General features: G+C 29.3%; 1 protein-coding gene across 1 annotated transcript; it reads left to right on the forward strand.

Moving 5' to 3' along the window:
• On the forward strand, window positions 1-11,037 carry LOC149902943 (circadian clock-controlled protein daywake-like). Its single transcript, XM_090109358.1, has 5 exons — window positions 1-130; window positions 5,797-6,016; window positions 7,467-7,597; window positions 8,394-8,549; window positions 10,759-11,037. The coding sequence occupies exons 1-5, from the start codon at window positions 58-60 to the stop codon at window positions 10,923-10,925; spliced, it is 747 nt and encodes a 248-aa protein (XP_089965484.1). The 5' UTR covers window positions 1-57; the 3' UTR covers window positions 10,926-11,037.
• Window positions 11,038-12,562: the final 1,525 nt, after the last annotated feature.

The raw sequence follows: 12,562 nt of genomic DNA on the forward strand, positions 1-12,562 counted from the left end.
ATTTATTCCTCACTCGACCGGTGCAGTGATTCCACACTACAATAAAATTTCGTAATCATGATACTGCGATACGAATATGTTGTTCTGTGTGTCCTGGCTCTCTGCGGTTCGGGCCACGCAAAGTTGGCACGTAAGTGAACTTTTTATTTGTTCATAGTAATCATAATCTATTTGTGAACCCATAGTTTAATAAACTATTTTTGAACTATTGATGTAAGTTTTGTGAATTTCGTAATTTATACTATAGGAACAAAATGTTAAATTTAGTTGTTGATAATTAATAGATCTAATATATCTCGTGATGAACGCTTAAATTGACCAAATATCCCACGCTTATAAATAATTTTAATAATGTAGCTTTCGATTACATCTGTGAAATTTGAAACAATTCTAATATTGCTACCTCAGAGTATTTTATTATATTTATTACTTGTGTGTTATCGATATTTTACATAAGGATTATTTAAAAGTATCATACCTAGTTACTCATCTTAATATATATAAATCTCGTGTCACAATGTTTGTCCTCAATGGACTCCTAAACCACTTAACCGATTATAATAAAATTCGCACACCATGTGCAGTTCGATCCAACTTGAGAGATAGGATAGTTTTTATGAAAAAAAAACGTAAACATGTAGGTACCACGGGCGAAGCCGGGGCGGACCGCTAGTAATATTATAAATAACAATTTAAATAATGACTTTGAACGAACGACATAATCCTGACCACCTTACTCCAATTTTGATAGATGGTGTAGGGATTATACAAGGCATTACAATAATTTTCAATACGCATTTTATATGATTTATTTTTCTTGAGAGCCAAACACATTAACAAACACTTTCGACACATAAATAAATAATATATTCAGATATTCATAGAATTCGTGCTTTTATAACAACACTAGCTGTGCTCCGCGGTTTTACCCACAGTGCTCCGTTCCTGTTTGTCTTAGAGTTCGAGGTCTTATATTATTGTATTGATATTGTATAGCCTCGATAAATGGGTTATCTAACACTGAAAGAATTTTTCAAATTGGACCAGTAGTTCCCAAGATTAGCGCGTTCCAACAAACAAACAAACTCTTCAGCTTTATAATATTACCTACTATAGATTATACTTAAACGAAAAAGATAGGTACGTAATAAGTTTTTCTTTTATATTATATCTGGCATGGCGTACCTGTTCTATTTAATTATTCATTAATTTATTCATTCAGTCTAAGTAAATAAGCATGAAATGATAAATACCAAAATAATTTATGCGTTAAATAAATAGACAGTAATATTATACCGTAATTTAATAGCACTAAGCTGATTATACGTTGTTTTAAATCATTTAGATACTATCAGATGAAAAATGACAGTTTTATTAAATAATGCCCATGACCAATTACAATCACTACTTGTGTAAATGTTAAAGTACTAAATTAATTTTGTTTCAAAATATAAGCTACGGACTTATGTAGGTAGGTACATATAGTATGTACATTATACAGGTACCTTTTATTACGCAGTATCTAAATAATATATATATAAATAGTTTTCGCCCATTTTTCCTAATGTAGAAAGGATAACGTGTCAAAATATTTTTACTTGAGTGTTTGAGTCGTAGCTTATTTAGAAAATGAAATATCCACACTAACATAATAATGTAGTTTAATTTTGGGACTTAAATCTTAAGCAAAATCTAACAGCTTCTAATCGTAATCACTGTTACAAAAGTAAAATTTTTATTATTTGTTATTAAGTACCTACTAAAAAAATAATTTTTTATTAAATAGTTACTTACAATTTATTAGTACTTCAAACACAATGTTACATTTCCGCAATCTTAATAATACCAATTAAACATTAAAAACAGAAAATATCCAGTGAAAAAAGAAACAAAGAAACGTTTATGTATATTTTTATTACGTAGGTATAAAATTAGTGTTTTTGTCTATTCATGCCCATAATCCATATTAATATTATAAATGCGAAAGTAACTCTGTCTGTCTGTCTGTTACTCAATCACGCCTTAACTACAGAAGCAATTTGCATGAAATTTGGTATAGATATATTTTGATACCCGAGAAAGGACATAGGATAGGTTTTATCCCGGAAATCCTACGGGAACAGGTTTTTCTTTGAAAACGCGGGCGAAGCCGCGGGCGGAAAGCTAGTAATTAATATGTCCTTACATATTATATTTAATTTAACTACAGATATTATTATATAATATCTATTCGAAAACAGTTGATTAAAATTGAATATTTTGTGTGATCTAAATAGTTATGGATTATAATCATATCTAATTTGCTGAAAATTTAATTAAAACAAACACGAATAATTGAGAATTTATATTGATCATCTAATTACATAACAGTAAGATTGTAATGCTTAAATATTTGGGTTAGTTGCGAATATCCTAATATTGTTTATAAATTTCTAAGTATCGTTAACATTTAGAAAATTCGCAGATTAATATCCAATGCCACAATTAAGATTATAATATATAATATACCGGTGAAACAATTATATTAACGATGCTAGTAAAAATAAAATAAAATACTATATTATTAGCCTTTCATAATCGTATTTTATAGATAACATGCATATTATAATGTCTTTGTTTTCTCCAAATATGATTTTGATTTGAGAATATTTTCTCATATCATATCACATCATATTGGCTTTTCTTAAACTTATATTTGCTCTATTATAATCAAGATTTTGTTAATGAAGATCACAAAACCAACGTATAGTTCTCTAACATTCTTCAAATTAATTGAAAATTGATTCACTAGCGGGAAGATTGAGTTTTTAATTTTCACTGAGTAGACTTCGAAAATATGCTAATGAAGATGAATATTTTGATGATAAGGGAAACTTTCTTTTTACTCGTTTAATTTTATAACTCGTTAAGATACTTTAAAACTCTTCTTTTATTGATATTTTTTATCGCTCTAGACTTTTATGGGCATTGTTTGCTTAAATAGGCTTTAATGCCTACGTCCTAAGCCTACGTCCATATTATGACTAAAATATTATCTGGGATTTTTTTATTTAACTAACATTTAAAACGCAATGTAAATTATTATTATTAGCACTTGACCATTATTTTTATACTATAATTTTTTATAACTTTTTGTACGAGTAAATAATATTTACAACTGCTTCTTATTGAGATAATTTTTTATACACAGTATTATTTCAAATGTATATTCCATATATTATAAGTGTAATAGGTAAGGCAGAAAAATCATGTGCCACAGCTTCTTTAATGAGCTCTGTTCTTCAAGGGGAGGGTCGAGTTTTACTGTTCTAAGCTGAGCTCTCAATCTCCTATATTCTCTTCGATAATAGGTGAATCCTGGTTAAGTCAATAGTATGTACAATAATAACTCGCTATTCACACATGTACACTAATTTAAATACCATGTTTTTATTTACATTCAGTGTTTTATGTACCATAATTATAACTTGAAGGATCATGCTGTTTAACACCCGTTTTTGTTTACAAACATCTGAATTGTTTATTCTTATAAATCTCAGTAATTACATTGTTTCCGTACGTTATATTGACTGAACACTACATTGTTTTTTTGTATATTTTTCCATTTTAAAATAAACTTTAGCGGTGCATTGTAAACAATCCGATCTAACCGTGCAAAAAATGTGAAAATAAAAATAAAAAAAATATTATAATTGTTATTATCAGCTGCAGTATTATTGTCGCTCATTAGAGATCAGAGAGAAGTCACGAACTAGAAAAGCACGAAATGTGATTAAATATCTAACAATATTTAGGTAGATACTTATTGGTTGGATATCTGTGGTTAGAAATTATCCAGAAAGGCCAGGTAACCCAACCTACGTACTTTTGATTAACTTTTAAAAGAGAAAAAACAAATTCAACCTGGCCCTGAACCTCTTTACACACTACAATAAAGATGATTGATATCATATAATATCTGCATATTTTTATGCTATATGCATAACATAATATTATAATATAAATGATTTTTCCTCCTTCATGACAATTAGCAACAAGAAAATCAGATATCGTCTAGCTATTGAGGCCACAAAATGACCTCTTGAATGTATAATAAGGGTTTAAGTTACATATAGATGCGTTAAAAAGGAATATTTTATCGTTCAGACGAAGAATCGAAGATGACTTTATCGAAGGAGCATCAGCTGACTTTTTAAATTGTATTGAACATTATGAAAACGTCTATGAACCATTGTATGAATATCGACAAAATTAAAATTTAAACTTAATGGTACGTACAATCCTTTCTCCTTTAGAAAGACGAAAATTAATCTAACAATTTGGGTTAGGCTCGCACTAGTCACATTCAGGGCATAACTGAATGTTCTTTCGATGCCCTTTAGTTGACACATTCCGATCATTTTCGTTTTTAAAGGTAGCTTGTTTAGCTATAATAATCAATCGTTAGAGATTTTATTTTTATAAATTAATTTGTTTGCATTCTTCGTTTTACCTACTGGTACTATTACGGGTATGAGACTTTATAATGTTGCCATGCCTATAACATTATGTACCTACATTTAATAAAATTACTATTCAGGGAAAACATCGATATATTTAGTCACCTAGTTATAGCAACACGCTCTAAACAGTAATTATCAACGAATTATTAATTAAAATATGAAACACAAATGCTTATACATAGTTATAAAACATAACAGTAAAATTAGAAGTTTAGAATTAAAGAAGAGAGTATTTTATTGTTTGTGACTTCAATTTTCGAAAAATAAACTAAAAATGCATTTTACATGTTACTTTATTTAATTAGTTAATTATTATTTTATACAATTAGACTGCGTTACGGGGACTTGCTTTCAATTATATTTAATTAAAGTGTTGCCAAGTTAGCAATTTTATTATCATAAAAAGTCTTTGACAAAGGTCGCTGAGTAGCTACATTTTCGCAAGTAAAATATTGATTTGTTGAATATCAAAATTTTAACTTTTAAAGTTTTTACTAAAATAACTCCTGAATCGAGATATTAATTTACGAAAACAAACATTTTAACGACACTTATTCTAACACATACCAAAAGCTAACCGTTAGCAAATTGTCTTTGTATTTCGTATTTATTTTGGACAGAAGCGCCCAAAATCCATTGATTTTATTCCCACCACTTCAAGTTGTTCTATTTTGCAAGTAATTGACTCAGCTCAGGGGATAAACACAAGAAAGAAAACTCATTAACAGCCAGATTGTTTCACATACATACCTATTTATTATTTTGATTAGATTATATCCGATTCGTCGGTGTATTATATCCATTCAAATACTGCGTATTTTTTGTTCTGAATAAGACCCAGTGTTAACGTTTTTTAAAAGCATTGACCTTTGCAACAAAAACTTGCTAATTATGTTACACACGCTCCTCCGTATAAAATGATTGAAATCTTAATACGCAAAATTGATATCTGACGCTGCTATTAAACAAATAATTATTTGACGTTGATTAATTTAAACAATGTCTTGACCTTTTGAAATATTTTATCCTCAATAAGAAACGAATAAATTAAAAGTCTTTAGAAATAAAGGCAGATTCTGTACAATGATGTCTGTTTAAATAATTTAAGGAGTGTTTTTCCCCCTGAAGTTTTAACCAATGGAGTTCTATTAAGTATTCTGTGACCAGAGAAAACAAACAATGCTATTATTCTTTTTCATTTTAATCCGTTGAATATAAGTCAAACAACAAAATGCATTGGGTAATTTCACACTGTAAAACTAATAATACATAAATTATATATTATTATTTTTAGCGGACTTCATTCACCCATGCAACGTTACAACAAGCGAGTGCCTTATAAAAGCAACCCAGGACGCGATACCAGAATTTGTTAAAGGTATCCCGAATCTCGGAGTACCTTCTTTGGACCCTTTTGTTATTGAAAAGCTCGCCATACCCCTCACGGGACTGAAAGTGACATTCTACGAAGGCAAAGTGACTGGCTTCAGAAAATGCGTTGTTGACAACGTAATGTGAGTTTATTTTACTTCCTGATTGTTTAATTATATAACACTAGCTTTCCACCCGCAGCTTCGCCCGCGGAGTAAAGAAAAACCCGCATAGTTCCCGTTCCCGTTCCCGTGGGATTTCCGGAATAAAACCTATCCTATTTCGCGGGGTAAAAAGTAGCCTATGTCCTTTCTCGGGTATCAAAATATCTCTATACCAAAATTCATGCAAATTGGTTCAGTAGTTAAGGCGTGATTGAGTAACAGATAGACAGACAGAGTTACTTTCGCATTTATAATATTAAGAATGGATGATTGCATAATATTTATAAATATGTAGATAGTTAATATTTTTTATGTTGGGGATGTTCTTGAATATTCAATTAAACAGAAAAGCGATAAGGTAAATGCAGATGTAAAATGAAATTTTGGATCTAAAGTTTGAAGAAATTTACTTAGTAGTTTTAGAAGTTACTCTAAAACATCTGTATAATAGGTATTGCGGGCAGATCAAATTAAGTTGGTATAATTGTTACTGATAGTACCTAATAAATAAGCGCAATTGAAATTAATTTACACGCACATGAATAATTATGACATCAAAAAGATACATACTTGAAATATAGCTGTACAGTCTACACTCTACAGAAATCTACAATGAAACAACAATAATAATTATGATCAAAATGGTCAAGGAATACGCATATTAAATACTAGCTGTGCTGTGCGGTTTTACCCGCAGTACTTCGCTCCTATTGGTCTTAGCGTGATGATATTATACAGTCTTATAGCCTTCCTCGATAAATGGGTTATCTAACACCGAAAGATTTTTTCTAATCAAACTCGTAGTTCCTGAGATAAGCGCGTTCAAACAAACAAACAAATTCTTCGGCTTTATAACATTAGTATAGATAGTTCCTCTATATACTTCACGGAGGCAGCTGATAACATTTTCTTCAGAAACTACCTCTATCTCGCCTTTAATTAAATTAATCTTGAAAGCTTTCGAGAGATGTAACCGCGAAACTTTTACGAAGATAAATAGCTTCTATATTAACGTCTCCTGATTTAATTGAAGCTTCAATTTTGTGTACTTTGCCTAAAACACATCCATTATAAATGTTTCTTAAATGATGACTTACGCGATGATAATTATGTGATCTTATAAAGAATCTTGTTAACCGAGTTAATTTACTTAGTTTAAGTGTGTAATACACACTTTTTGAAAGTCATGTACATAATGTTAATAATTTACTTTCAAAAATCGCAGTGTTTCAAACAAAACACCAACATCAAATTGCTTCCAACATCTAACATATTTAAAATACAATATGAAAACTTAATAATTATTTTTGAAAACTTAAAAATGTCACTAGAAAATATAGAAAAATTCTTGTACAAACTAAAACTGCTAAGATAGATATAAAACAAATAATACTTACTTTATAATAATCATGATTTTAATTTATTCCAGTTCTGAATTGGAGAAACGTCATTTTGTTTTGGAATTCCATTGCAATTTAACCATAAAGGGACAATATGACGCCGTCGGAAAAATCTTACTTTTCCCTATAAACGGAGAAGGCGACGCTAAAGTTAAGCTGAGTAAGTATTTCATCTTCTTATTATAACTTTTTACCTGTTATTAGAGAACATTTATTCTATTGATCAATCAAAATTTGCATTAAATTCATTTATTTTCTTAAGTAATTTAGTTTTGCAATATTTATTTTATCTAACTTTAAATATTGCAGTTTATGTGTATGGCATTGTATGTAAAAACGCACTTGTATAACTAAATATTTGATTTTCAAACTTTATTACCCTGCAAACAAACAATTAATGGAATGGTAAATGCTTTGACAAAGATGTATATTATTTGTAAATACGAGTAGAAAAGATACAAAATTCATATATTTCTATAGGAAGCACTGCGATATTATTATCATAAACATAATAGATTATCTACATTTTACCTATTAAAGTTTGTATAGATATTTATTGTAAGTTCGCACAAGGACTCCTGTAGTACTGTAGTGGGATTTGGATGAAATTTATAACAGAGATAGGCTGTTTATCTCAAAAATTTGTAGACTTGCCGTGGAATCTAAATATACGAAAATCTCGAAAACGCCGCAACGTTTTGTTAGATTTCTATGAAATTATTGTATACATTCAGCAGATTTGAGACTTATAGATTACTTATTAGTACCATTTTTACGATCTAAGTTTATCGTTCTTGCAGAATAAAGTTTGCTGGGTCAATTATAAAATTCCAATTTCGTGTACCAATACTACGCAAAACGTAGCTTACTCCGTCAATAAGTAGTATATCAGTAGTATTTCAATGTACCTACTTACTAACTTACTTATTTTTAACTAAATATGAATAATTTTCCAGCAAATCTAAGGATGAAGGTGGATATCAATACAAAGTATGTGAAGGATGACAAAGGAAATAACCACTTCGCGTTAAAGAATTATAAATACACTTTTGACTACGGTGATAAAGTGTACTTTGATCTCAAGAATTTGTTCAAAGAAAGCAAGGAATTGAGTGAGTATCCTACTGAATATTTTGTCTTTATAAGTACTACTCAAATATAATGAGTGGTGCTATTTGTATATTGATACACCTAAAACAGCTCTGCGAAATTTTATCGCTCTAAACTGAATTTAAGCTTCATAGTTCGTCACTAGTAGTGAAGTTCATTAGTGTTAAATTACTAATATGTACCACTTAATAATTTATGGTATTAGGTATTGAAAATTGTCATACATTTGTTAAAAACACATTAAAAATTTTACTTATGTTAGCTGTTAAGATACCTCCGAATTAATAATGACAATTGGGTCGTTCCCATTGTTGTATTTACAAAACACAAAACATAACAAACTTCTAGACATAAATATGTTTTTACTAAATATTTACCTCGAATTTTTAAACACGTCCTCACATTCCGCCCTTAGGGATTATTAAAAAAACTGGCAGCTCATTAGATAAAAAGTAATGTTGCAAATTAATTACTTTCGCTTACTTTCTTCCTCAAGTAAATCTTATAATTATTATAACTGTTTAATTCCTGAAGAATTAACGTTTCCTTTTTATGTATATAAATTCGTTGTAAAACTGAAAAAAAACGGAAAAAAATATGTTCCAAAATTACAGGGAAATATTAATAAGTTAAACTACATTCTTTTTTTATATTCCCGCGCTCTCAGCCTCCACAGATAATATAAAATTTCCGATTCGAAGATTCTAAGGAGGTTATGTTAAAAAATATATGTATATAATTTAAACACTATTATACATGGATATAACAAATAAAATATATTTAAAACACCTAAAAAGGTGTTGAAATATACAAATTATATTTTCAATATCTCACACAGCCGTCACCATGACAACGCTCACAAAAATTAAATTACAAACTTGTTGATCTTACTTATTTACTATTAAATAAGGCTCTTGTTAGTAGTTATAATACAATATAAAATATTTGAGAATATCTTGTTTAAACTATTTTGATGTTCTAAATACAAAATTTAATTAAGTATATCAATTAAGTATAGGTATATTATCGTCATAATATAATTATTTATTTTACTTTTTAATACTTAATTATCTTTGCATATAATATGGTTTAAACATTATTCACAAGGAAAGCCATAATAGATTCATATCTTGAAACGTGTTTAATTAAGTCATAACAGATGGGCCTGCGTGGCTCGTAATAAAATTATAAGGGTGTCGACTAAGGGCACCTCGAAAATTAATTATGTATGTCAAACGCGCCATGTTTAAAAATATAATTAACGATAATCTTAAGGCATTTACATTTTTATTTTGAAATTAATTTTAAATTATATTTTTAAAAGCTCCTATGTATTTTAACGAGTAATGCATAATAATACTTAATTCATTTTCTGACTGGCAACATTTATATTATTCTCTTAGTTAGCAGGTAGCCTAGCCTGTGTTTGCGCAAAAATTAAAAAAAAATAAACGAATGAAGATTTAAATAAGTATCTGCTTTATTTGGGATTATTATCATAATGGTATTATGATAGTCCAGTCATCCGGTTGTTTTTGGTTTTCTTTGCAAATTTCCACTTTGCCACCTCTCCGCGCCGCCATATTGAAAACATGGCGCTGAAAAGCAGGCTTTGATGATATTTATTTTCCGAATAATTTTGAGGAATGTAAACCATTGATTTACTATATACTACGTGTGTAAACCCTTTTTTTAATAGAAAATTGCACATTAAATTACAATATCTTACTTTCGCAGATATAATATAAGAAAAACAATGCAGTAGGTAAATTACATTTCAAGTTACTTGCTTTATAAGTTACCTAGATTCGAGCACAATACTATTTAAAAATAAAGGTGGCATTTTTTTTTATAAATCAGCCATAAACTATTAGAGCTATGAATGGCTAAATGACCTGACCTTTTAGTTAGGTTAGACTTCCTATATTATATCCTCTAATAAAAATGTGTTAATTTACCTTGACGCATATTTAAAGTAATTTATACGTAAGAAAAATTTTACAAACATGAAATTTCATTATTTTGAAATGTTGTATGGAAATTTAATTTAATTTTAGTTGAAATAGAGAGACATGGAGTTTTTAGTATAGTTTTCATCTTAAATTGTTTGCACAATATATCGATAGGTACGTATCGAAAAATTTTAAGTTAATAAATAATCCTCAACAGAACTTGTATAATATATATTGTATATTGTCATTTGTTTTCCAGGTGAAACAGTATTAAATTTCCTCAACGAAAACTGGAAGACTGTAGCAGAGGAGTTCGGCAAGCCAATAGTAGATTACGCAGTTGATTTAGCTATAAAAACCATTGAGAAGTTCTTTGTAGAAGTACCTTATGAAGAACTTATAAATATACCTATACCTCAGGATTAGTTCATACTCATAATATTATATTGTGTAAAGTTTTATTTTATAGAATAACCAAAGTCAGCGGAAATGGAAATGTATTTTATAATTGTATTAAATAAATTATATAAAATAACTACGGTTTTTTTGGAGATCTTTTACCATACGAAGTTCTAAGAATACGTTTTTGTATTTATCACAGCATATTTACTTGGTGTTTTATTTCATAATTCCCGTCTTTATTTCTAAGAATTAATGTAGCTTTCAAATGACGCAGAATTTTTATGTTCGATCCCGTTGTTTCGGAGCTTACTTTGCACAATGTATAGACAAAAAAAGCATTTATTATTCAAATGAAACTCGGAAATTTATATTTATATTTTTATAATATTTTTTTGTTGTAAAAGCACAGAATAACGCTAGTCATAATAGCCTAACTAAGTTTTAATCGCGACCAATGCTCTTTAATAAAAATGTCACATATTGGCATAGTATATAAAAAATGTACTGGTTAAAATACATCTTGCGGAGTCTAGAATTTTCTAAATTTATGTTTGTCCTTGGTCAACACGCCGGTCGCGGCCAACAACTCAATTTTATCGGTATTTAAGCTTAACAACCTTATCTAACGTGATAAGCATTAAGAAATTCATTATTTTAAATAGTATTTGAGTTAAATTACTTTTAAACAAAAAAAAAAGTGGATTACAAACACTGAACCTCCTTGTGTAAATTGTACATCACGTAGAGTCTTCGTAGAGTATAATATTCTTTTTGCCTATGAGCCTTTTTAAGCACAGATAAAAAATTAACAAACATCTTTAAAAGTTACAAAGTTAATGTTATTCATTCCCTATTTTTCAAAAGCAAATGGAGTCGATCGGGCAAACATTGTATATTTTATCGAAAGTGGTAAACCTCAAAAATCTCCAAATAGTACATCTTGTATCTATGACAATTTGTCACAGTTGGCAAGGACAGGCGTCACGCCTTTTCCAAGTATTTGTCAATCCAACATTCACATACATTTAGGTTATGTTATCTGACATCTTATCGGGAATAAAGGAATCAAATTGGAATCAAAACTGTATACCTATTGAAGCAAATTCAACTACATATTTAAACACTTACCTATATAATAATATTTTAATATTACATTGTAATATAGTTTCTTACTATAGGTAGGTACCTACATAATCTAATATCTAATCTAATACATATTATAAAGGCGAAAGTTTGTAAGGATGTATGGATGTATGGATGTATGGATGTATGGATGTATGGATGTTTGTTACTCTTTCACGTAAAAACTACTGAACCGATTACAATGAAATTTAGCACACATATAGAGGGTAACTTGGATTAACACATAGGATAGTTTTTATCCCGGAAATCCCACGGGAACGGGAACTATGCGGGTTTTCCTTTGCAAACGCGGGCGAAGCCGCGTGCGGAAATCTAGTATATTATAAAGGCGAAAGTTTGTAAGGATGTATGGATGTATGGATGTTTGTTACTCTTTCACGTAAAAACTACTGAACCGATTACAATGAAATTTAGCACACATATAGAGGGTAACTTGGATTAACACATAGGATAGTTTTTATCCCGGAAATCCCACGGGAACGGGAACTATGCGGGTTTTCCTTTGAAAACGCGGGCGA

This window comes from Colias eurytheme, chromosome 14, assembly GCF_061535395.1.
Source record: "Colias eurytheme isolate Ceu_HAF_F1 chromosome 14, ilColEury1 Martin Lab GWU primary, whole genome shotgun sequence".
Lineage (NCBI taxonomy): Eukaryota > Metazoa > Arthropoda > Insecta > Lepidoptera > Pieridae > Colias > Colias eurytheme.

Coding starts and splice junctions, on each gene's coding strand:
- LOC149902943 (XM_090109358.1), top strand. CDS start 58: ATGATACTGCGATACGAATATGTTGTTCTGTGTGTCCTGGCTCTCTGC. Junction 131..5,796: donor GGGCCACGCAAAGTTGGCAC/GTAAGTGAACTT, acceptor TATTATTTTTAG/CGGACTTCATTCACCCATGC. Junction 7,598..8,393: donor CGACGCTAAAGTTAAGCTGA/GTAAGTATTTCA, acceptor ATAATTTTCCAG/CAAATCTAAGGATGAAGGTG.